General features: G+C 45.8%; 1 protein-coding gene across 1 annotated transcript; it reads right to left on the reverse strand.

Annotated features, from left to right (window-relative positions):
* Nucleotides 1-795: 795 nt before the first annotated feature.
* Nucleotides 796-25,292, reverse strand: PRKRIP1 (PRKR interacting protein 1). Its single transcript, XM_037139188.2, has 6 exons — nt 25,116-25,292; nt 24,272-24,350; nt 22,782-22,882; nt 16,167-16,252; nt 14,736-14,803; nt 796-1,267 (listed from the first exon to the last, which is right to left on the reverse strand). The coding sequence occupies exons 1-6, from the start codon at nt 25,239-25,241 to the stop codon at nt 1,167-1,169; spliced, it is 561 nt and encodes a 186-aa protein (XP_036995083.1). The 5' UTR covers nt 25,242-25,292; the 3' UTR covers nt 796-1,166.
* Between the last annotated feature and the right edge of the window lie 1,401 nt (nt 25,293-26,693).

Genomic DNA, 26,693 nt, shown 5'->3' on the forward strand with positions numbered 1-26,693 from the left:
TGTATTATAATTTAAGGAAACTTAAAAAAAACCTGTAACTTCACTGCTGAAAGGACCATAGATGGACCATAGAAGGACCATAGAAGTCACCATAGATGTCAACTGGCGTAGGGCAGCAGAGCCAGGGAAATCAATACCATCAAAGTGAAATAAGAGTAAAATGGTCAAGCAAAACCATAATTTTTGTAATTGCATACAATTCCATAAAAGCCAGGAAATAGTCTTAGAAACTTGGAGATGGAGAAAAAGAACCCAATGGGGACCAAAGGCTCTGACTAGAAACCCTCTGGCCCCCCTGCCACCTGGAAGGCAGCCTCCGGTTTCCCGTTTAGAGCCCCTTTGACCTTGGGATGGAAACGCAGCTTCTGGCCAACGGATCCCCCTCCAGGTGGCCAGGTTCCCCCCCGCCCTCTCCTCTGGTTCAGCCCAGCCTGGATTCTCCGTCTGCTTCTCCTTCTTGCCTCCAATTCCTTTCCCGAAAGCTCTTCTCACACACGGAGTTCCCATTCTTCTGGCCCAGCCCCCTCTGGTCACACCCTACCTCTATCTCCCTTTGCATGTGCCCAGGGCTTCCCAAAACACACGTGTGTACTGGGAGCTCGCCCGGGTGGGAGCATGTGTTCTGGGGCGCAGTCTGCACCCTCGGCTGGAGGAAGTGAGGGTCAGGCACCCTGCAGTGGGCGTCAGCCCCGGCACCACGGCCACAGCCCTCAGTGAGTCTGGGAAAGGCCCCGCCCCCGCCACCTCTTTCACAGCCTTCCCTACAGCTCCAACATTTCCCAGGTCCAAACAAAATCCAAAGTTTTTCTGTTCTTTACTAAATAAACATTCCTTCCATAGAAATCAGCCCCAAACGCGTCAATGTCCAAGTACGTGGGAATAAACACCAGGGGAAGAAGAAGGTTAAACGTTTTCCCCCTTTCAGCGGAAACATTAATGAGCTCCCCTTGGCATTGCCCTGGAGCGTCCAGGAGACAGTCTTCTCTGTCCCACAGGCTCCGAGTCCTGCCTACTGGCAGGGCCTCGAGCAGCTGGGACGGCTTCCCACTTGCTTCTGTTCAGCGAGGCTTGGGATAGAAACTGAGTTCAAACAGCCTCTTTTCTCCTTGGGTCATGTGGAGGGTTTTCTGAGGCCCTGGGCTCTAGACAGTCACTGTGACCCGCAGTCATCGCCCCATGATGAAGCTGGGCTCCTCCTCTTCCTCCTCCTCTGTCCCGGATGCCTCCTCAGAGCTGCTGGACGGATGCTCTTGGGACTGACTGGGTCCTGCAATCACACAACATTCAGGTAAGAGATGGCCAAATTTACTCAGATAATCAAGGGCACTTTAGAAAAGGAGAAGCACTGTGATAACATTAGGAACAGACAGTGAGGAGCCAGAGGAGGTCCTCACCTCCATCGGCCCTCAGTGCCACTGCCCAGTACGAGCAGTCAGTCACAGTCCTGGCCAGGCAGCTCTGCTGGTTAGAGCGTCATCCTGACACACCAGGGGTGCAGGTTTGATCACAGGTCAGGGCACATGCCAGAATCAACCAATGAAAGCACAAATAAGTGGAACAACAAAATCAATGTTCCCCACTCCCCCTACCTTCCTTTCTCTAAAATCGAAGAGCCAGGCACAGAACTTACCCACCTGCAGGCGGGGGGACCTCACCCTTGTTACACAGGTCCAGCAGCACACAAAGAGCCCAATGCCCCACAGATCGAGCCTCACGGCTTCTCTATGGCAGGGCAACACCCCCAACCAGATCTTTAAGATTTAACACTTAACGGTGACAGCACTGCTGCTCATGTCTCAAGCTCTCACACCGCAGTCAGCAAAAGGATTTTCTAAACCTGTGCAGCTGAGGGCTCTGCCCACACCAATATGCCAGCCTCCCGGCTCTTCCCACAGACCCGGAAACTCTCTCTTGACACTCCACGTGCAGCTCTAAACCCCAGTGTTTTCCCTGGCACGACTGCCAATACCCACAGTGCCACTGAGCTGCCCAAAAGCAGGACACAAAGACAACTTGTTCCCAGCCTCTCCTCCTCCCTCCCTCTTCTTCGGAGCAGGGCAGTGGGCGAGAGCTGGAACAAGGCACAGCCAGAGCCCTCAGAGGCAGCACCAGCCCTCCGGCTCACAGTCCAGCCCACGTGGCCACTTGCAGGCCCAGTGGGCTCACCCAGGCCCACTAACGCGCCCCCTCCCTGCAGACGTGCAGGGACTCCAGTGCCCGCAGGCACCCAGTGAGTTTCTTCCACGGTCATCATCAGGCTGAAGAGCTTCAAGGCAGGAGGCCTTGCGGTGCCCAGGCACAGTATGTTCTAAAAATCAACTTCGCACCTAGAACGAGACACTAAAAAACACTCATGGCAATGAAATCATCTCTAAATTTTAATTCAATTAATTTAGGATATTCCTCCTCCTCAACCAGAAAGAATGAAGTTTTAAAAGTACAAATGATGACTTCTGGCCGAGATTGAGGCATAGGTTGATACACTTTGCCTCCTCACACAACCAAAAGGACAACAACAAATTTAAAAACAAAAAGTAACCAGATCTGCCATAAAATTGAACTGTATGAAAGTCCAACAACCAAGGAGTTAAGGAGAGAAACATTCGTTCAGACCGGCAGGGGGGCGGAGACAAGCAGCTGGGGTGGAGAGAGACACGGACAGTTGATGGCTGGTAGTCCCGGTGGTCCCATATTCCCGTGCGAGTAAACCAGGAGGAACAACTGGGGAGCGAGACAGACCGCGTAACCCAGGGTTCCAGTGTGGAGAAGGAAAGCCTCAAAACCTCTAGAGGTTGCAGAGGTGGGAGAAGCTTCACATAAGAGTTTGTTGCAGAGAACCACAGGGTCCTGGAATACACACAAGCCCACCCACCCAGGAATCAGCACCAGAAGGCCCAATTTGATTATGGGTAGTGGGGGAAGTGACTGAAAACTTACCAAGAACCCAGCAAGCGGCACTGTTCCCTCTCCCACGGGTCCCACAGACAGCGCCACAATGTATCTTGCCTCACTCTGGGGAATACCTAAGGCTCCGCCCCTTACAATATAACAGCTACCTGGAGACAAAAGAAATATGGCCCAAATAGAAGCTCCAAAAATAGAACCAAGTGATGAAGAGACAGCCAATCTATCAGATGCGGAGTTCAAAACACTGGTAACAAATGGTTGAGTATGGTTACAAAATAGAGAAAAAAGTGAAGGCTATGCAAAGTGAAATAAAGCAAAATATACAGGAAACCAACAGGAAGTGAAGGAAACTGGGACTCAAATCAATGGTGTGGAACAGAAGGAAGAAATAAACATTTACCCAGAACAGAATGAAGAAACAAGAATAAAAAAAAAAAATGAGAGGCTTAGGTACCTGAGGGACAACTTTTAAATGTTCTAACGTTCGAATCATAGAGGTGCCAGAAGGAGAACAGGAAGAGCGAGAAAGGAAAAACTTGTTTGAAAAAATAATGGAGAATTTCCCTAATCTGGAAAAGGAAATAGACTTCCAGGAAGTACAGGAAGCTCACTAAGTCCCAAAGAAGTTGGACCCAAGGAGGAACACACCAAGGCACATCATAATTACGTTAGCCAAGATTCAAATGAAGCAGAGAATCCTAGAAGCAGCAAGAGATAAGGGGACAGTCACCTACAAAGGAGTTCCCATCAGACTGTCAGCAGATTTCTCAAAAGAAACCCTACAGGCAAGAAGGGGCTGGAAAGAGGTGTTTCAAGTCATGAAAGGCAAGGAGCTACATCTAAGATTACTATATCCAGCCAAGCTATAATTTAAAATGAAAGGACAAATATAGTGCTTCCCAGAGAAAGTCAAGTTAAAAAAGTTCATCATCATGAAGCTTTTATTATATGATTAAAGGGACTTCTTTTCTTGAAAAAGTTGATCAAAATTATGAACAGTAAAATGACAACAAACTCACAACTGCCAACAACTGAACCTGAACAAAAACAAAAACAAAAATGAATTAAGCAAACAACTAGAACAGGAGCAGAATAACAGAAATGGAGATCACATGGAGGGTTATCAGTGGGAAGGGAAGAATGGGGGAAAAGGTACAGGGAATAAGAAGCACAAATGGTAGGTACGAAATAGACAGGGGGAGGTTAAGAATAGTATAGGAAAGACAGAAGCCAAAGAACTTTTATGTATGACCCACGGACATGAGCTAAGGGATGAGGGGAATGCTGGTGGTGGTGGTGGTGGTTGCAGGGCAGAGGGGAATCAAGGGGAGAAAACATGGGGCAACTGTAATAGCATAATCAATAAAATATACTAAAAAATAAAAAACAAAAAATAAAAGTACAATGATCATGTTTTAATAGCTAACATTTGTTGTACACCTGATCAATGCCAGGCTCTGTGCTAAGTCTTTATTGTCTTGTTTAACTCAAAGTACCACCACCACACACCCATGTTACAGATGAGGAATAAAGCGCAGGGATTTACTATTTATTATTACTGATTATGAGGGTCTCATGACCAGTAAAACAAGGATTCAGACCTGGAGCATTTGACTCCCTAGGCCTCTAACCACCTTGTCAGCAGAAACACATAAGGGAACTCAGGCAAAAGAAAAACCAGGTGGAGACAGCAGTGAGGCGATCACACTGAGGGGATAAGCAAAATGTGGTCCAGCCGGATACTGGAATATTGTCCAGCTTCAAACAGGAAGGCACCCTGGCCGGTGCGCCTCGAACAGTTGCAGCGTCATGCTGTAAACAGAAAGGTCACGGGTTTGACCACCCGGTCAGGGCACACGCCTAGGCTGTAGTTTTGGTCCAGGGTTGGGGCATGTACAAGAGGCAACTGACTGTTGTTTCTCTCTCTCATTGGTATTTCTCTCCGCCACCCCCTCCCCACCACTTCCCCTCTCTCTAAAATCAATAAGCATGTCTTTGGGTGAGGATTAAAAAAAGGTGGGGAGGGATGAGGAAATTGACATGTGCTACAAGGCAGATGAACCTATGGAGATTATGCTAAGTGAAGCAGGCCAGTCACAGAAAGATGAATATTCTATAATCCCTCTTATAAGAGGTATCCAGAACAGCCGAAATCAGAGAGACAGAAAATAAAATGGGGCTGCCAGGGGCTGAGGGGAGGAGAATGGGAGTTACTGATGAATAGGTATAATTTCTGTTTCACATGATGGAGAGTGTTATGGGCACTGATGCTGGCAATGCTGGCGTGATTTGAACGTATTCAACAGCAATGAACCAAACGGTTAAAATAGATAAGATGGTAAAATTTATATATACGTGTATGTATTTTATCGCAATAACAAATGCACACTATAGAGGGAGTGAGGGAAAAACGAGGGATCAGACACTCGGCTCTGAGCATCCTGGACTCACAGGGCAGCGCTGCCCCAGCTCTCTGCTGCCGTGGCACACCCGGAAAAGAACGTTTCTGTGGCATGTGGGGCAACTGGGCACTGTCTCCACCCTGAAGGGTATCAGGGTCTTGCCACTTGCAGTTCATTACCCATATGCCAGCTGGGGAGCTCTGCTCCAGAACTTGGGCTCCAAGGCTGAAACTGCTTAACGGTGGATGGCTCAAAGCACTCCTTGCGATTGCAAAGCCTCTGAAAATGAGGCACCTCAACAGTACACACAATTGACTCCTGTGTGTGGGGAACGTGTTGGAAGGACCTAGAAGTATTGTTCTCAAGGAGCAGAAACCTAGGAATCTGGTTACATTCAAACCATTCATAACTCAACAGAATTATTTCACCTATTCATTCTTCCAACACAAGCAAACAACAAATAAGCACTTATTACTACTACACTTAATGTTGAGAACATAGTAGTTAAAAAACGCTGTCATGCCCTGGCTGCTGGGGCTCACTGGACTGAGCACCACCTGGGCGGTGGGCCAGGTCTCCTGCTGGGGGTGTTCAAGAAGCAACCGATCAGTCTATTCTTCTCACACTGATGTTTGTCTCCCTCTTTTTCTCCCTCCCTTCCCCTCTCTCTAAAAATAAGTAAGTCTTTTTGAAAAACAAAAAAATGCTGCCAAAATTAAAGAGAGATGCCACAACATACATATCAACGTGGCTGAAATTTTAAAAATTACCACCACCAACTGCTGGCAAGGATGTGCAGCCGCAGGAACTCTCACTTACTGCTGACGGGAATGCAAAAACCGGTACAGACGCTTTGGAAGATGCTTGACAGTTTCTTCCGAAGCCGAACATACTCTTATCATATGATCAAGACATACTCAACAGACTTGAAAACTCATATCCACCCAAAAATCATCACATAAACGTTTGTAGCAGCTTTATTCAGAAACTCCGAAAACTGGATATAACCAAGACATCCTCCAAGAGGTAAATAGATCAATAATCTGTGGTATATCCAATACATATACTACTCAACAATAAAAAGAGATGAGCTATAGAGACATGCAGACATGAGTGGATCTTAAATGCATTCTGCCAAGTGAAAGAAGCCAGCCTGAAAGGGCTGCATCCTGCATGACTCCAACCAAATGACACTGTGGAAAAGGCAAAATTCTAGGAAGGGTACACAGATCAGTGGCTGCTGGGAACTGGGAGTAGGGAGAAGGCTGCATAGAGAAGCAAGGGGTACTGTATTTGCCGTGTATAATGCACAATTTTTTGCCCAAATTTTTTAGGGAAAAATAAGGATATGCATTATACATGGGTAGCACTAATTCCATACCTATATAAATGTTTTTAATCCTTTTATTTCTGCTTATGCATTAAACATGTAACACTAGAAGCATTAATGATATCCATATGCAAAATAATACCCTGGAATACAACAACTGATTTTGTTTCTAAATATAAGTAAATAAAATAGTGAATTAAAAATTAAAATGAGACCTGGCTGGTATAGCTCAGTGGATTGAGTGTGGGCCTGGGAACCAGAGGATCACGGTTCGATTCCCAGTCAGGACACACGCCTGGGTTGCAGGCCAGTTCCCAGCAGGGGATGCACGAGAGGCAACCATACATTGATATTTCTCTCCCTCTCTTCTTCCTTTACCCTCTAAAGATAAATAAATAAAATCTTTTAAAAAGTTAAAATGATTTTTTTCTGAAAATTTGGGCCAAAAATGTAGGTATGGATTATATATGGCAAAATACAGTCTCTCTCTTTTTTAAAGATTTTATTTATTTCTTTTTAGAGAGGGGGAACAGGAGGGAGAGAGGGAGAGAAACATGATGTGTGGGAGAAACAGTGATCGGCTGCCTCTCACACCTCGAACTGCAGACCTGGCCTGCAACCCAGGCATGTGCCTTGACCAGAAATCAAACCGGCAATGCTTTGGTTCACAGGCCGGTGCTCAATCCACTGAGCCACACCGGCCAGGGCAAAATATAGTATCTTTAAGGCAACGAAACTATTGTACATAATACTGTAATGAAGGATACACACTATACATTTGTCAAAATTCACAAAACTTCATAGCACAAAGAATAAACCTTAATATATGCAAATTTTAGGATGCCAAGCATCCCAGGATGGAACGCAAAATGTGATACACGACTCCAACTGTATTAAACCCTCTGTGAAGGGGTTGCTGACCTAAAAAATTTTAGAGGTACTGGAGTCTGTAGGACTGAGGCAAAAGGAACAGTACGTAGCACTGAAATGTAGGTGATAAAGTTGTTCCTCACAGGTCCGGGTTAACAATTCGGAAACCACTATCCGCATACGCCGGAAGTGAACAATCAAACAGACGGATGGTGGACGGTGGGAGCTAGGTTACTAACCGTCAGAGTGGGAGGTTATAGGCAAACGAGCTCAACAGGCTGGAGTCCACATGGCATAGGAGAGCTGGAGGCAACAGCTCGAACTCATGTTTAGCTTACTGCTGGTTACGTGGAGGAGTATCTACTTCCTTCCTCTATCAGTTAAGAGGGCCTCGAAATAACAACACCCTAGTAGTAAAGAGTTCTCAGTTCCCAGATCTTGGTTTCTAACATCATTCTCCAAGAAGAGGAATCAAGGCTGCTTGGAGAAATGGCTGTTTGCAGATCTGGGGCAGGCAACATACGAGGGTAAGCCTGGGATATCTTATAGTGCTAGGGTAAGGAAATGCTAATAAACAACTACAAAATGGGCACCAATTCCCTCCCCCACCAAACCCCACAGTGTCGGGGCTATGGAAAAGGAACACGGGGGCCAAACAAAAGTGCTCCCAACGGCCAGGCCGGGGCAGTGTGAGCAATCAAATAATGGAGTACTAGGTTAAATCTAAAGTATAAACACCCACGAGTCCTTACTGATATAAACAAACAAACAGGGGAGAAGAAACACATCTGTGCAGAAGGATTTCAGCAGAAAATCCTGATAAGCACTGTCTCAGCGGGCTGATCCGGGCCACCACAATGGCAGTACATCGTGTTGAAGTACACAGCCCAGATGCGATGACAATGGCGCTTTACCTCTTGGTCTTCCACCCAAGAAGACGTGACTCCAGTCTGACCATGAGAAAAACATTGGAAAAATCTCAACTGAGGGACGGACACTCTGCAGAGCACCTGACCCTCAAAACTCTCAAGGTCATCAAAAATAAGCAAAATCTATGAACCGTCACAGCAAATGGGAGCCTAAGGAAACGCATGATTAAATGTAACGTGATACCCTGGACAGAATTCTGGAACAAGAAGAAGGCATTAGGTGAAAACTAAGGAAATCTGAATACAGTATGGACTTTAGCTACTACGTGTATCAATGTTGGTTCATTACTGTGACGACTGAACCATATTAAGATATTAACACTAGGAGAGAAATTGGGCGTATGGGAAATCTTTGTATTATACTATCTTTGTCATTTTTCTATAAGTCTAAAACCATTCTAAAACAAAAAGTTTTTTATTGAAAGAAGATACTCTTCTACCCTCATGGAACTGAGATTACAGCTGAAAAGATAAGCATGTTCCATGGTTTAGCAGACTCTGTACCAAAACAAGGTGGAGGGGAAGGCGGGTCAGACTGGCTGGGTGGGGAGGGGAGCCAGGAAAGGCTTTACAGAGAAATCTCTCCCAGAGGAAAGGGCAGGACGAGCAGAGGTTCTCCAGGCGGATGGAGAGTTAGGCAGCACAGAAAGAGCACAGAGGCCTGGACACGCGCAGCACAGAGGAAGAGCAGAGCAGTGAGCGTGGAAGAGCAAGGGACGGACGACAGGCAGTGACCAGCCCAAACTGGTGGAGAAGAGAGACCAGGAGGGGCCAGACAGGGAGTGTCAGAAGTGCAAGGGCTGACGGCTAGGTTTTAAGCAGAATCACCTGTGGGTGAGGCCAGGGCCAGCGGTGACATGTTACCTGGGATCAAACCCCACCCGTCACTTGCCCCTCTAGCTCCGCAGGCACCATCACTGTGGGGTGGCAGCACCGTCACAGGGCTGCGGTGAGGACTGTGTTGCCTGATGCCTGTGGAACACGTGGAGCTGGGGGACACACGAAATACATGTTCACCAAGTATTAGCCACTGTTACACACACACAGAAGAGCCAACGACCATCCCACTATGTTTTAAAAAGAGCTCTGGAGGCTGCACACAGGGGGGTGGAAAGAGAGTGGAAGCTACTGTGGTCCTGTCAGATTTGGAAATAAATGTATATATACTTTTATAAGATTTTATTTATTCTTAGAGAAGGGAGGGAGAGAGAGGGAGAAAAACACATCGATAGAGCGTTGGAGCCTCCTGCGTGCCCCAACTGGAACCGGGCCTACAACTAGGCATCTGCCCCGATGGGGAATCGAACCGGCAACCTTTAGGTTCGCAGGCTGGCACTCATCCCACTGAGTCACACCAGCCAGGGCAAAATTTTAAAAAATTTATTGATCTTAGAAAGAGAGAGACAAAGGAGGAAGAGGAAGAGAGAGAGAGGAAGAGGAGAAGGGGGTGGGGGGAGAGAGAGAGGTAGATTCGTTGCTCAGCTTATTGATACATTCATTGGTTGATTTTTGTATGTGTCCTGACTGGAGAATTGGACCCACAACCTTGGCTCCTCAGGACGAAACTCTTAACAACTGAGCTACCCAGCCAGGGCAGGTGAATCTGTATTTCTGTATGGTTTTTACTAAATCCTCACTGAGTCTGTAACTTCCTCTGAAGTCACATTCCTATCTCTACGGGGAAGTGTGCACAGCAGCACGCTGCCGATGACAGCAAAGACCGGTGCTGCCTTCCAAGAGCCACGGACCCTTCCTATGCTCTGACCGCCTCATTCCCACTGCTGGGAGTTTATCTTAAGGAGAATGCCCAGAAAGGGGGAGGGGGACAGACACATAGTGTTCACTCAAGTGTCTTCTGAAGGGACAAAAGTGGAGCCAACCTAATGCCCAACAGAAAGGAAAAGGCTGCGTGCACCACGCCGCGTCAACTGCTGGATACGATCAGTCACTCGAAGAATTATACAAAACTGGACTACGCTTATACTGTTCAGTCAGATCGGGAAACTGTTCACACATGTTATAACTACATACAAATGACATATGCATATGAAGAGATGAAAAGAAAACAGAAATGTGACCTGTTAGAATGGTATTTGGGCTTTTCCTATCATTCTGTTAACTGCTATTTCTTTATTTTGATTTTCACTTATTTATTTTTAAAAAATATTTTACTTATTTATTTTTTAGAGAGAGGGGGAGGGAAGGAGAAAGAGTGGGAAAGAAACATCAATGTGGTGTTGCCTCTTATGTGTCCCCTACTGGGGACCTGGCCTCTAACCCAGGCATGTGCCCTGACTGGGAATCGAACCAGCAACCCTTTGTGCTTCACAGGCTGGCACTCAATCCACTGAGTCACAGCAGCCAAAACTAGAAAATATTTTTGATACAATTTTAATTATAAAATTAGGACAACCATAAATGTGGTATATATAGGAATAGATTTATATAACATATATTTGAAAACGGAACATATATTTTAAATTGACATTTAAAATGTCATTAAAATATTAAAGTGATTTTTAGTAAGAATTATGGATAATTTTATATTTTATTATTTTTGGCATACTCAAAACTTATCAAATGATCATTACCTTTATTGTCAAAAGATACAAAGGATACGAATAGTTCTCCAACACAGATCAGAGTTCTGTCACTGAAGCGAAGAGCTGCATCCAAAACACACTAGCGAGTGCTTTCCGAACCCCAGATACCAACTGTTCCCACTGGGGGTGACTCCATACCCCTCCCCTGCTAGGGAGCATCCGGCAACATCTACAGCTGTTTCTGTCGGTCAGAGATGGAGGGGAGGATGGGTGCTACTGCCATCTAGTGGGCAGAGGCCAGGATGCTGTTAAACATACTATCTAGACACAGGACACGGCCCCTCACAGCAAAGAACTACCTGGCCCAGAACGTCAATTAGACGGTGCTGAGGGTGACAGCCTGCTCTCAAGGCACCTGGAACAAATGACCTTAAGGTCATCCTGGTTTTTTTTGGTAGGCAGGTCCATGTTAGGATAAGTAACACTGGTGTTGGAATACATCGTTTTGGAAGTTCAAGGCTTCATAATGATCCAAATTGGCTGAATGCGACCCCATGGTGTCCTTCAGACACAAGTTCCATGCTGCATGGAGTCTCCACTAAATTACTGGACCAGCACCAACAATAACTGGGGACACTTCCTCCCCTACAATAGAACGGAACTCCTCGCCAGCTGCCCTCACTGCTTTTCAGGAGAAGAGCCAAAACAGCTTGAGTGGTTTACCTCCAAGCCCCACAAGAAGCCAGCAGCACACAGAAGCCACCTTGTGGCCCGATGGAGTATCACAGCATTACACTTCCATACATTTCCAACAGCTAGAAAATCTATTTTCTCTTTCACGAAATGAAAACTAAGGAAGGAAACAAACCATTGTTTCTCTGACGGTTATCCCTATACCATTCTCTACACCGCTCATCTGCTAGGAAGCATGTGCAACCTCGCACGGTAAATTACTGATTGTTAAAAATATGTGCAGGTTCTAAGTTCACAGTTAAGTATAAGAGCAGGCAGAGCCCATGCACTACACCGATTGTCAAGTTTGTTTGACTGAAGCCCGCAGCCCACAGCCCACTTAGAAACGGAAAGAAATTTCCACAAAATACTGATTTGAAGTGTCAGCACTCTGGTATCTTCTTACCTATTTTATGTTTGAAAACAACAGCAGCTGCAACCTCTGAAACCATTTCATGACCCAGTGGGTACAGGGTCACAGCCCTCAGTGTGGAAACAGCAGTGCGCCACTACAGCGTGACCCCACGACGTGATGGAACTGGTACCAGGGGACGCAGTGCGAGGGCACGTGGCCGTTTTAAACAAACTGAAGGCTCTGGGTAAAATCTGCCTGATACTAAATGTTATATGATCTCAAATAGTCTTTATATCATCAGGCAAATTAATGTCTAAAAAGGGTGAGGAGATGAGAATTTAAGACACCAGTTTTGTGATGTTGCCGCCTGTCTCTTTCAATTCTAGGACCAACTACTAAAAAGTTAATATGCAATTCCAAAGATCCAACACAGGCCAAGTGCAAACTCAGGGCAAAATAACGTCTGTTTCTTGTTCTCAAAGGGCCCTTAGATGTACTGGTGAGGGAAGCCCCCCTCTGCAGTATGGCACATCTTCATTACACCAAGGCATATAGCAAAGGTACCAAATTGCGGAATTTTAGACCTAAAAAGAATTTATCATTTTACAAGCTGAAAAACAAAACATAAACAGCTGCTCAAACAGAAGCCAGGGTGAGCCAGAGTGAGAGCTGAGCTTAGAACTCCTACCTACTGTACTCACTCCATGACCTCAAATTACCTCTTTGTTCCTTAGCACGCCTCTGTGGTGAGATGAAGTGAGAGTCTAGCTGACTCTTAGCAGGAGACTAATTCCGCTGAAAGAGTCTAAAAAAAAGGTCTGGGCCAGCCTACATGGAACTTTCTAGTAGTTGCGGGAGGGCTCTGGCTCTGGCCCACTCTGGCTCCGCATTTTGGAGGCGTGTTTATCAAACCCACCCACAACACCAGAAAGAGGAACATGATGAACTTCAGAATCCGAAAGGGTTTTAGAAACCAGAATCCAAAGAGCCAATAACATCAAGTTAAAATGCAGAAGAGTTCAAGGTAAAGTCCTGAGTCTGGATTCAAAAAACAAAAAAAGGTTCCAGGTAAGACACAGGAAGCACATCCGACTCTGCCTCTCCACTGAATACAACCACAGAACCTGGACACCCGCCTCTCCACTGAATACAACCACAGAACCTGGACACCCGCCTCTCCACTGAATACAACTGCAGAACCTGGACACCCGCCTCTCCACTGAATACAACTGCAGAACCTGGACACCCACCTCTCCACTGAATACAACCACAGAACCCGGACACCCGCCTCTCGACTGAATACAACCGCAGAACCTGGACAGAAAGCGCAGATTCTGAAAAGCAAGCAGACTGGAGAAAGAGATAAGAATACAGTGTCCAAAAACAGTACTAAGTTTGCAGTTTTTTATTTTTCCCCTACTATCCCCCAGTCTGCACGCAGGGTGACCCAGTACTCAGAAGTGGGGACTGGCGCAGACAGACAGAGATCCAAGAGAAACCCTCCAGGTCTAGTTCCACAAGTAAGAAATTCTTGTGTTGACTCTTTTCTGCACCCTCACCCCCTAGCCTCCCGGGCAGGCCCACTGGGGCCACAGAGACAGCGGCAACTGCGCAGTGATCTGAGCGGGCAGGCAACAACTCTGGAGGGGCCTCTACCAAAGGAGCTGTGGTCCTAAGATGGCCGAGCAAGCTCCTGTAGCCTTTCCTTCTGTCACCCCACTCCTCAGCCCTGGGGCCACTGCTCAGCCCTGGGGCCACTGCGGTTGCAGAAGTGTGTGGCAGAGTAACTAAGGCCCCAGTTTTCCGACTGGCCCCGGGAGACCAGACCTACCAGCGATCAGGGACGGGTGGAGATTAGACGAGACCCCACAGAGCTGTGGACGAACCCCTGGGCTCACTCCGACAGTGGGTACGTGAGTCTGGCCCTAATCCCCATACCCAACGCTTTGAGAACCAAACTCAGAGAACTCAACTCTGACTGGACACTGGGCAGCACATGCAGGACACACCCGGAGAGCACAACAAAGCTTGAAGACTGAGCTGACACTGGAACCACAACCCTCGAAGGCTGGGCAAAACCTGTGCTCCAAACACAGCCAGGCGCTCACCTGCTAAACGAACATCAGCAAGATCAGAGGCTCAACGTGCCACCTACAACCAGGTTTCCTGTATGTACGAAAAATGAACTCCTTTTCACCTACTGCTAGTTGGGACTTCTGTTTCTCGAAGCCAAAAGCGTTCTTAACTGATTCACCACGTGACTCAATCAGAGGCAAAGGGACACAAAAACACTTTTGTTAGGGACATCCCCTTACTTCTTCCTACTGGACCAGAATGAGGCATGCTTACAGCTCCCGGGGACCTCACAACCACAGGGAGGGCACCCTGAGGACAGGGTGCCAGGAGACAGAGGGAGACCTACTCGAAGCTCTTTTACTAGTTCTGCCTGAAGAAAGCTCTGTCTTGGACTTACCGTGAGCTGATATCTTTCTTCTGTGCTTAACCCAGTTTGGCTTTCTGACACTTGCAATCAAATGAGACCCAACTAACCTCATTTCTTCACTGGCCAGCCAATCAGTTTCAAATTCTAGATCTCATCCTTGACAGGTCAGCCTCTGTGAGCAACACCAACAAAGGTCATGACCAAGAAAAGTGGGTACCACTCACCTTCTTTTTGTTTCTTCTGTTCAAGTTTCATCTTCTTTGCCAGTAATTTCTTCTCTTTTAACTTCTGGCTACAATTGCAATGTAAACACGTTAATTCCTTAGCCAGCTTATTGTGTATTTTAGGAACATCTACTTGTAGGACCTTTAAACACTTTATAATCACACAAACACCAACAATAAAATGAAAGAAATACTTTCTTTTGATTCTGCTACTCTAACATCAATGAGATCAAACGGTTTTCTTCACGCATCAAGATAAATCCTCAGGAGTCTTGAGGTGCTTAGAACAATCTAGAAATACTGGCAGATGCTTCTTCCTTCTAAGATATGTAGGGACAACTTAAAAAAACCCTGGTCAGCCCTGGCTGGTGTAGCCCAGTGGACTGAGCACTGGACTGCGAACCAAAGGGCCGCCAGTTCAATTCCCAGTCAGGGCACATGCCTGGGTTACAGGCTAGGTGCCAGGCATGGGGCATGTGAGAAGCAACCATACATTGATGTTTCTCTCTCTTTCCTTCCCTTCCCCTTTTTCTAAAAAAATAAATAAACAAAATCTTAAAAATAAATAAAGAAACCATATTCAGCTTTCTGAGTTGTGCTGGGTGGATAAAAAGGGGTTCTATTCCAAGTAACACCACAGGGTGATTTGATGATCATAAACGCCTAACTGGGCAGGTCTTGGTGGGTAGTCAGGCCCCAGGCACATAACTTCTTTAGTAAAAGGTTTATCTTTGCCTTAAGCAAGCCCTGTCCATTGATTCAGTGTGTCTAAGTGAACCTAACTTTGGACTGCCTCTTTTTAGAAGTAATCCCGGCTCAAGAGAGCACATAAACTGGTAAATATCCCGCATTCAATCCAGGCTCCACCTTGCTTTCTTCCATCTTCATTTAACCTTCCTTCCCTGCTTAACTTCAAATGCATATAAGAAGCTGCAAACTGCCGTTCTGGGGAGCATTCAAGATCTTGTTTCCCAGCAACTGCCATCAGTTTGGCTGATACATTCTTATAAAAATTCCCTACAGGTTTGGATGTTTCTTGCATCAACAAGACAGCATTTATTGACACACACATGCAACCTGTGCACTCAGTCACATACGGACTTCTCCCCTAGGGAGAAGCTACATGAGAGGTTCACTCACAGCACTCAGTTAAACCTGATGTGAAATCCACGCGATCACAGAAGCGCTGACCTCCAAGTTGTGCAGACTTTGTAACAAGCTGGGGGAGGAGCACAGTCAGTGACTCGACTTCTCCCCAGGTACTGGGGGAAAGCCACTCCTCTACTGGGCTGCTCCGTGGTGGGCTGTGCCACCCAAGACCTTCACAGGTCATACAGGCGACCCTCTGACTGCAAGGCCCACTCACCACCACCTGCCTTCCCATTTCCTGCCCTTAAGTCTCATTAGTTCGGGAGGCCACAAAGTCCTTACCGCTTCTTTCGACGCTTTGCAGTCTGCTCCTCTGCAGCAATTTTATTCCTTTCCAGTCTCTTCTGAAACTCGACATCCAATTTGTGCTGCAAAAACCCCCACAGCACGTAAACACACTGTGAGCTGAGTATGAGAGTTACACAAGTCAGTCATACCACTGGGAGTCTAGAGGCATGTCAGGTCTCCGGTGGGGGTGGGAGATCAATACAAGGCTTTCTGATGGTGAAGTAACTCTTTCAATTCATTAAGATACTAAGGCAGGTTACTGAGACACTAAGAAAACTCCCTGGCAAGTGCAATGAGGAAACTGAGACGAACAGTTGAACACGTGGTAGGAATGTCTGAGCAATTAACAGCCAACCAATAAATCACCAGACCCTGTCCTCCTCCCTAACCTAAGATGCCAGATGCCTAAGAGCAGGGGGTTTAAATAACCAGCCAAGGAGCCAGATAACAAAAACCACTTAGAGCCAGGCTAATCCAACATAAAGGTAAAACCACCCAGAAAATGATCCAGATGCCATTATACGCTCATTTTAACGCATCAGCAGACAAGAACACACTAGAATTCCAATACTTGTCCCAGGCTTACCCCCATCCTGTCAACAGGGGCCCTTACTTTCCCTCACTGTCCCAAGCTTTTATTAAAAAAGATTTTATTTATTTTTAAACAGAGGGAAAGGAGGGGGAGAAAAAAATATCTATGTGTTGTTGCACTTGTGCGCCCCCTACTGGGGACCCGGCCCACACCCAAGGCATGTGCCCTCACTGGGAATTGAACCAGTGACCCTTTGGTCTGCAGGTCAGCACTCAATCCACTGAACTACACCAGCCTGGCTGTTCCAAGCTTTAATAAACTTACTGTCACTGTCACCTGGGCTCGTGTCTTGAAACTGCTCCTGCATTAGTCAAGATCCTGGAGGTTGCCTGACATGCAAAAGGTCCTGAAAGGCCCTGAACCACGCAGGGGCAGCGCCAGCCCCCAGCACGGGAGTAGTTTGGTAACAACACTACCCATGCATAACCAAATTTAAGAGAGAATGAAACCGAACGCAGTCTGCCTTCCCATTTCCTGCCCTTAAGTCTCATTAAGGGCAGCTACCTTCGTCCAGCTGCCTGCTGCTACGAAGGCCAGAAGGCCAATACTCCAATACTCCAATACTTGAGAGTTAGGTGCTGATGCAAACGAAGGGGTTTATTCAGATGCCAGCCTCTGGGAGATGGGGACTCTTAAGCCCATCTGCACTTCTCAGTGGAGGCAGAGGTTTTTACAAGGGGGAGAAGGGAACACAGAACAAAGAGATCAAGAAAGGGGGTTGAAAAGTTCTCTACATGCAAACTAGCACAGTCCATTCCAATAAGGCAAGTGATGGTCCGGTGTGCGTCATGCTGGCTCCACGGATGAAAGTCAGCAAATCTCCTGGAGCTGGGATGCCTGAAGGTCAGACTCTGTATTTTTTGAGGTTAGTTTCTAGGATTCTTATACAAACTTGCTGTCTACAAGCTACATATTAGTTAGAGTCAGCATTTACAGAAACAATGGTGGGGTGCGTTACAACTCCTCACTGTTACAAAACTGTGGGGGAGAACGCACTATTTCTGAAGGGAAGAGGCAGCACTACCAGCCATTTAGCTGGGGCCTTAATGTGATATTATGACTTATATGATCTTCACCCGCTGTTACTGACATGTAGCTCTTAAAAACTCTTACAAATTTCCCACATAGGAGACACAGGGACATCTTTTATTTTAATATTAGCTTTGTGGCCAGTTCCTAAAAGAGGTCCGGAGATAAATGTGAAAGGGTCTTTTGTTATTCACAACAAGCCTCTTTCAAATGCAAGAGTTTATGTTAATGAGTGACTTTTGGAAAACCCTTCAGGAAGAGGGCCAGGGTTGAATCAAACACTAAAGGTCAATGATTTAATCATTGGTGTCTAAATAATGAAGTCTCCAAAAAATTGAGAAGGATGGGGTTTGGACAGCTTCCAGGCTGGCGAACTCGTGGAAAAGCTGAGCGATGGTGCGGAAGCTCCTCATTCTTCCCTTCATCCAGCTGCTCCTGAATAACATCCTTTTATAATACACCTTTAATCTGGGCAGTAAGGTGTCTTCCTGAGTGCTGAGGCCCTCTAAGCAAGTTACCTGAATTAGTGGGTCAGGGAAACCTCACATTTACAATTGGTCAGAAGCACAGATGACAACCTGAACTTATGACTGGCTCTTGAAGGAGGGTGGGGAGCTGTCATGTGGGACTGAGCCCTTAACCTGAGGGATCTGCTGCCACCTCTGTCAGGATGGGCGGGATAGGACAAAATGGCAGCTGGACTACGATCCAAATGGTGGTCGGACTACAACACGGGAAAGACAGCTGACGTCAAACCAGAGAGCCTAAAGGGCGAGCTTTGCCAAAACGGATATCCTCATAGCAACCTGAGCCCGAGGAGAACCACCAATGATATACTGCCGCTTTGTTCAAAGGGGACCAATCCCCAGCTCCCACGAAGAGAGCCAACAGTGTGCCACTGTTGTGAACTCATTAGATGAACTGGCCTCTCTGGCTGCAACTGTGGAATTTTTGAGTGCTAACTAGCTCTGGCTATCATATGACCAGCTCCAAAGCAGCACGACACATACTGCCATCAGCTGCTAGTAAACATACACATGCACATGTGTGCACTCCATCTCTTGTATTCTTCCCAGAAGTTGCTGTTTATAAGCCTCAGTTTCCTGATCTATATAATGGGTGAAATAATTCTTCTCCCTCAAAATCCTTTAGGAAGAATAATGAAATGCAACAGATAGCCCCAGCTGGTGTGACTCAGTGGACTGAGTGCAGGCCTGCAAACCAAAGGGTCGCTGGTTCAACCCCCAGTCAGGGCACATGCCTGGGTTGCAGGACAGGTGCAGGGGAGGCTGCAAGAGGTAACCACACGCTGCTGTTTCTCTCTCTCTCTTCTCCCTTCCTTCCCCTCGCTCTAAAAATAAATGAAAATCTTTAAAGAAAGAGAAAGAAATGTACTAGATAACCTATAGGAAAGCCCTTGTAAATTACAGACAGGAACATAAAATGTCATCTCTATCTCTTCTAGTCACAGCCATAAAGGTCAATGGGGCAAAAAAGAAGCCAGTGAAGGAGGAAGAGGCGACAACACCTCTGCTGGTCTGCACTGCCAAGCCTCTGTGAGTCTACTTAGTGTGACAAAAATTATAAAATAAAAAAGGATCTTTCTTCAAGAAGAAAATCAGCTTTAGTCAGAGGACAACTAGAAAGCAAAGGACTTAAAGCTAAAAGGACTGGGTTTGTTTAGAAGCTAAGCTGTAAGCGCCTTTGTGCAGCTAAAGCAGCTGCCTTCAGCCAAGTGAACCAAACAGAGCCGCCGCTGCGCCCCTGGCAAAGCCAAGGACTGAAGTGGGCGGTGCTTTGTCGGAGGTCCCAGTGGGCGGTGCTTTGTCGGAGGTCCCTGTGAGCGATGGGGGATCCTCTCGCCTCTCTTTTCTTCTTCTAATCTCAGAGCCTTCACTATATGAAATAGAAACCTTTGCTTCTGCATGATTTCAAGGTTTGTAAAACATTTTCTTTATTTTCTCTGGGTCTTTAATCAATACATAAAAACTTCAGACTAACTGATGGTATTTGAGACAACAGCCTGCTCTACTTCTTTCCTCTCCTCTAAAATAGTTTAAAAATAAAAAAGCGCTTCTGATACTTTCTTCGGACAGATTTGTTCATTCCTGACACTGGCAAACCCATCACAGTGACCTGGTACAGTTGTGTGACAAGCCAACTGAAACTTCCCACTAAAATTAAGAACGTTACAACCAAGGGTGGCAGCTGCTGGAGAAGAACCACCAACATCTGGGGGCTGAGAAAAACTGCAGGCAAGCTCAGGCCCGCTGAAAACCACCACGATAACCCCCAAACCATAAAGACATTTTTTAACTCTTTTAAGGTAATACTTCTATACAACAAAATGCCTAAATCTTGTGTGTACAACTCCATCACCCCGGGAAGTTCTCTTATACCTCTTCCCAGTTAACCCCTCCTCCAACTCCCAGAGACGACTACTGTTCTGAGTCTTCTGCCCCCCTAAATTAGTTTCTATGTAAAAGAAATCATATAGTGTGGTCTCTTTTGTTCAAGACTTCTTTCACTTAGCATAATATATATTTTTTTAAGAATTATCCACATTGTTGCATATATCAGTAGTTTGTTCCTTTTTATTGCTAAGTAGTATTCTATTTTTATGAATGTTGTTTAACTTTAAAAAGTATTTTATCCCTTTTTATAAAAATAAATTCTACAAAGATTCTAAATTTTTTAAAGATTTTACTTATTTATTTTTAGAGAGAGGGGAAGGAAAGGAGAAAGAGAGGGAGAGAAACATCAATGTGTGGTTGCCTCTCAGAGGCCCCCTACTGGGGATCAGGCCCGCAACCCAGGCATGTGCCCTAGACTGGGAATCGAACCAGCAACCCTTTGGTTTGCAGGCCCATGCTCAATCCACCAAGCTACCCCAGCCAGGGCAGATTCTAATTTTTTTTAATGAAATTACTGGAAAATCATGTACTATTGGGTAGTTCCCTCTTTCATAAAAAGCAGACAAATAAATATCATTTTAAAGTATCTGCCCTGGCTGGTGTGGCTCAGTGGGTTGAGCGCTGCCCTGTGAACCAAAAGGTTGCCAATTCGAGTCCCAGTCAGGGCACATGCCTGGGTTGTAGGCTGGGTCCCCATTGGGGGGCGTGTGAGAGACAACCAATCAATGTTTTTCTTGCACACAGATGTTTCTCTTCCTTTTTTTCTACCTCCCTTCCCCTCTCTCTGAAAATAATAAAAATCTGAACCTCTCTAAATGTACAAATGTATTCCATGAAGTAACAGCCATTATGGTAAGACTGAGGAAAAAGACTTTTCCAGCTCATGTTGTAAGATTAAGAACAAGGGACAATCTCTCATGCACAGTGTTAAGAGGAGAAATCAGATTTGAAAAATCTCAATGAAACAGCCAAATAATATTTGATTTTTATTAATAGTAAGGTGGGCAAATATAGGAGCACTATATCAAAGTTAGTGTTTTGCCCTGGCTGGTGTAACTAACTCAGTGGATTGAGTGTGGGCCTGTGAACTAAAGAGTCGATGGTTAGATTCCCAGTGTAGTAGGGCACATGTCTGGGTTGCAGGCCAGGTCCCCAGTAGGGGGCGTGCAAGAGGCAACCACACATTGATGTTCCTCTTCCTCTAGTTCTCCCTCCCTTCCCCCCTCTCTAAAAATAAATAAATAAAGTCTTTTTAAAAAAAGTCAGTATTTTTTTCCTGCTTCTCACTAATATCAAATAATAAAGGATCAGCTAGCTACTGCAATAAAAAAAACTTAAAATATCTTTGAACAAATGTGATGAGCTATATAAAATCTCCATAAATCATCACCGAGAAATAGAAGATATAAACAAATGAAAAAGATAAAGTTTTTTGAAGGGACAACTAAACACTATAACATCCATTCTCATTCAAATTAGTTATAGATTCAACTCAATTCTAGTAAAAAATCCAACAAGATTTCTGGTGTGGATAAAATAACTCCAAAATTAGTTAGAAAATAAAACCAGTGATCTGTCAAAAACAGTACTCTTATGAACAGGAGAGAGACTTCCGGCCCTCCCAATCAAGTAATAGAAAGCTTAATAGTTCTTACAGTACAACCTCTAAAGCAATTCTCAAATTTTTTTTTAAATTAAGATTTTATTTATCTTTAGAGGGGAAGGAGAGAGGGAGAGAAACATCAATGTATGGTTGCCTTTCTTGCGTCCCCTGCTGGGAACTGGCCTGCAGGGAACCGGCCTGTACCCCAGGCATGTGCCCTGACTGGGAATAGAACTTCAGTCCTCTGGTTCGAAGACCTGTGCTTAATCCACTGAGCTACACCAGCCAGGGCCCACAATTCTCAATTTTTAATCAATTATTATTTGACGCTGATCATGAAGATATGCTAGCCTCACCTTGGCTGGTGTAGCTCAGTGGATTGAGCACAGGCCTGTGAAGCAAAGGATTGCTGGTTCGATTCCCAGTCAGGACACATGCCTAGGTTGTGCGGGTCAGGTACCCAGTGGGGGACACATGAGAGGCAACCACACACTGATGTTTCTTTCCCTGTCTTTCTCCTTCCCTTCCCCTCTCTCTAAAAAGAAATTTAAAAAAAAGAAAAGAAAGAAATGCCAGCCTCCAAGCTAGAAAACTAAAAGAAGCAGACACCTATAAGTACACTACTATTCACAAAAAACACTGCTAACTGGAATTACAGGTATGCAGCCAAAAGAGAGAGAGAGCAGTGGTGTGTGGGAGATCCTGCTTTCTATTCCATTTCATGCCAAATGACCTGGATGGGAAAGGGGACTCTCCTTCCCCTCGTTCATCTTCTAGTGTGATTATCTTGTGCTGAGTCTGACCTAGGAGTAACCTGGACTCTACTGGATGTCTGCTGCTGGCGCTAACTTGAAAAGGTAGCTAGTACACAAACCACGTGTATCTACTCTGTTTCCAAAGCCTTTTTCCTAAAAGTTATAAGTACATATTGTCCGAACCCAAGGGATCAGCCAGCCTCCTTGCTCACTGACCTTCTCGGCCATGGCGTCCATGTAGTCCTGTCGCTGATACTCTCGCCGGCGTAGATGCCTATACACGTGGAACTCTCCACTTCCAGCCCCAGCACTTGAACCTACAGCCAGGACAGTTCAGAGTTCTTAGTGAGCTCCAGTTGTCAACATAGGCTATGTTTCATTAAAAGTGACCAAAGATCCCTAGATGGGGTGGCTCAGTTGGTTGGACTGTTGTCTGGTACACCAAAAAGGTGGCAGGTTTGATCCCTGGTTGGGGCACATACAAGAGACAGCTGGTGAATGCATGGGTAGGTGTAACAACAAAGCGATGTTTCTCTCAATTAAAATAGTAATAATAATAATAATAATAATAATAATAATAATAATAAAAAAGAAGTAGCCAGAGAGCCCTGCCCAAGTAGATCAGCTGGTTAGAGCATCGACCTGGCCAAGGTTGTGGGTCAGATTCCTGGGCAGGTCACACACACGAATCAACCAATGAGTGCATAAGCAAGTGGAAAACAAATTGATGTTTCTCCCTCCTCCCTCCTCTCTAAAAATCAATAAATAACAAAAAATAAAAATAAAAGTGACCAAAGAAACTCAAATATGCAAGGCGTGGCCTGTCCTATTCCCCAACATACCACAGAATCTAGCACATTAAATACTTGTTGCACAAATGGTGAATGTTAAGTCACTAAAAATTCCATGCTAATGCACTAATAAAAGGACAAACAGACTGCAGTTCAGTGACTGAAAACCTAGTTGAGGGCTATGCCCTTTCCCTCCCCGCCAAATGATCTGATATTTGACAGGCTAAATTTCTGCTTATTTGAAGATGTCCATGATCTATTAAGTGACAAAGTGTGGTTACTATTAGTATGAGTGAAACAGTCACGTTTTTCCGAAACCATTTTTCTTAAGCAGCAGTGGTTTTGGCTGTAAAAATGTTTGGAAGGCTATATCAGAATGTTACAAGTAGAACAATGAAATTACAAGTGGTTCAAACTAACAATTTTATTATTTATCTTTCCTTTTAAAAAAGATTTTATTTATTTATTTCTCGAGAAAGGGACAGAAAGAGGAGGAGAGAAACATCAATGTGTGGTTGCCTCTTGAATGCTCCCTATTGGGGATCTGGCCCTGCAACCCAGGCATATGCCCTGACTGAGAATCGAAACTGTGACCCTTTGGTTCCCAGGCCACTGCTCAATCCACTGAGCCACACCAGCCAGGGCTATTTTTCTTTATAATTACTATATGTTAACTTACAATCCAACAAAATAAAACTATTTCCATTTAGAAATAACCAACATGAGACATTATTAAAAACAATGCATAATAAAATTCTCTAATGCCAAACTCCTTCACTGTGAAAGCAAACTATTATACCAGGGAACATTTTTCCCTGTTAGAGATCTAATTAACATACACTAACTGCAGGGTTTTTTATATCTACACTTCAAAAACTATATTTACATAAACACACAGTCCCCCAAAGTCATTACCCATTACATCTCGGACAAATTCTGGGGGAGGTCGAGGTGCCCATTCACTCATTTTTTCTGGAATTGGAACTGTTTTGTCCTGAAACATTTAAACAGGAAAGCGTTTGTAAGTATAAACCTGCTGACAACGTTACATCTCTTACAACCAAAGGATTGTAATAGACAATGGGGTAAGGCTGCTTTGCTCCTTGGACTCAAAGCTCGTCTTATCTCCTTCCCTCTGTCTTAGCTTTACTCCATCCTGTATACTTTGGGGTCTATCACAGGCCACAGCCTTGTCAAAGCTACACTTAACTGTCAAAGCTATACTTCTCTTCCCAGAGAAGAACTCAGAAACGTTCAGTCACCATGCACAGCTGGAAGCCTCCAACTTAAACCCTACTACACGAGAAAAGGCAGTCCTTTCTAGTCAAAGATGAGACCTTCTCATCCGATTGTTTTTACGCCTGAGGGGACTGAAGCCTGGGTGGGGGGAGTGCTTTGCCCCCAATCCCTCTAACAAGGTACTGTTTAGAAAAAGATAACCCTTTACTAATTCAAGAGCTCTGTCTTTCCAGTTTAACGTTTCTGACGCTTCTGTTCACAAAAGGTTAAACTGGAAGAAGTCCTGGAACAAGGAAAGCCACTCCACAGCGCCCCCTCCCACCCCGCAATCCTGGCTGGGCTGTAACATAATGGCAGAAGAAAGGTCACTGTCTCCGGAGCGGTCTACTCCAGTGGACTGACTCTGGGGCCCGGACACTGAATTCCTGAGTTTGGAGGTGGGGGAGGTAGGCCAGGGGGCCCCCAGAGGCGCCTGAGTGGACGGGGCTAGGATTCGGAGGGGCCGATGGTCTCGTCTCACCGGGTTTTTCATGAGCCGCTCCAGCTTGAGCTTCTGCTCCTCCGCCGCATTCTTGGGGATGACGAGCGCCTGCGGCTCTTTCTTGGGCCTCGGCGGTCGCACTGTGGAGGCTGTAGAACTCGCCATGACACCCCTCCGGCGCTCCTAGCGGACGGCAGCGACGACGGCGCGCACGTATGACGACAGAGCCAAGAGCCGGCTACGCAAGCGTAGTCTCCCAGCTGGGCGGTCCTGGGACCTAGTAGCACCCTGGAAACAGGCTGTTGAATATTCATGAGTCGGAGTCGGAGTCGGAGTGGGTTTTGTTTTGATCTTCGCTGCGTGATTTCATTTCCTGTTTCTTGGCAAATCCGGGCAGCGGAACACCCAGAGTCCTGGGCGAGGGGAGGTCGTGCTTTCCCAGTCGACCTCTATAGTCGCGTGCGGTTAGGCTGTTTTGCTAGTGTCTCTCTGCCTCCCCTCCCGCCCTGGGCCTTTGTCCTGATCCTTGGGTTTGGTCCACTTCCCCTATCCATTTCTGGCAATCTGTTTATATAAGATAAGTGCAAACAGCTCCCTAAAGACCGAAGCCAGTGTCTTTTGCCCACCTCGAATTACTTTGCATCTGGCACCCTGCCAACAAACCTGCACGGAGTGAATGAGACTTACTTACGAGAAAGAGAAAAGCAGCTCCTCACGTCTAGGAGCTGACCTGGCCCTCACAGCTAGGCCTTGGTGCTCTCCTGTTGGACGTCAGCAATTTCCCAGAACACCAACATCACACTAGGCCAATCTGTTACCGTGATGGAGCAAGACGTAAACAAGAATGCTGTGTAATCGTCTTTGCAGACGAACTCAGAAGAAAACAGTATCTTTGGAGCCAAGGAAAAGACCGAACATTTTCACCATTCTGGCTAATATGAGTAACTGCTGCTTCTTTACAGCAATGGCCTCAATTCATTCCTCTAACTTTAAATATTTAAGACATCCAACCATACAATTGTATCTGCTTCCTGAGAGCATCTAATCCAGAATAGCAGCCCAAGTACTTGAACCCTCCCCCAAATCACTTAACCTAAGCCTAAATCCTGTAAGTCCTCTTTACCACACCACTGTCTTGCTGAAGTAAGGGCAGTCTTCCTAGAAAGACGTAGTAAACCCAACTTGTTCACCCACAGGTATGTTCTTGATGGTCTTCACAGCTGGTTTTCTCATTTATCTTTTGTTGCCTGCTAGAGAGTGAAAGTTGTCTTGTTCACTGCTGTATTTCCAGTGTCTGGGGCAAGGCCTAGCTCACGGAAAGGTACTCAGACATTTGCTGGATGGCCATGGGGTCTTGGCAGCCAGGAATCAGATACTGTTGACGCTGTGGCCTCAGCCAGCTCAGCCCAGGATAGCTCGCCCATTGAGGGGCCCGGGGTGGAACAGTTGATTCCTGTGGCAGGTGCTATATTAGCACTCTCAGACCATTCGTGGCTGCCTGATAGTGGGTGGTTTTCCAGGGGCCAAGAGTGATGAATTAGGGAAGTTCCTGAGTGGCCTAGGTCTGTCACTGGAACCTAGGAAGGGCTTGGCCTAGGTGTGGTCAGGGACACATAA

This window comes from Artibeus jamaicensis, unplaced genomic scaffold, assembly GCF_021234435.1.
Source record: "Artibeus jamaicensis isolate MK-2021 breed Jamaican fruit bat unplaced genomic scaffold, CSHL_Jam_final contig_956, whole genome shotgun sequence".
Lineage (NCBI taxonomy): Eukaryota > Metazoa > Chordata > Mammalia > Chiroptera > Phyllostomidae > Artibeus > Artibeus jamaicensis.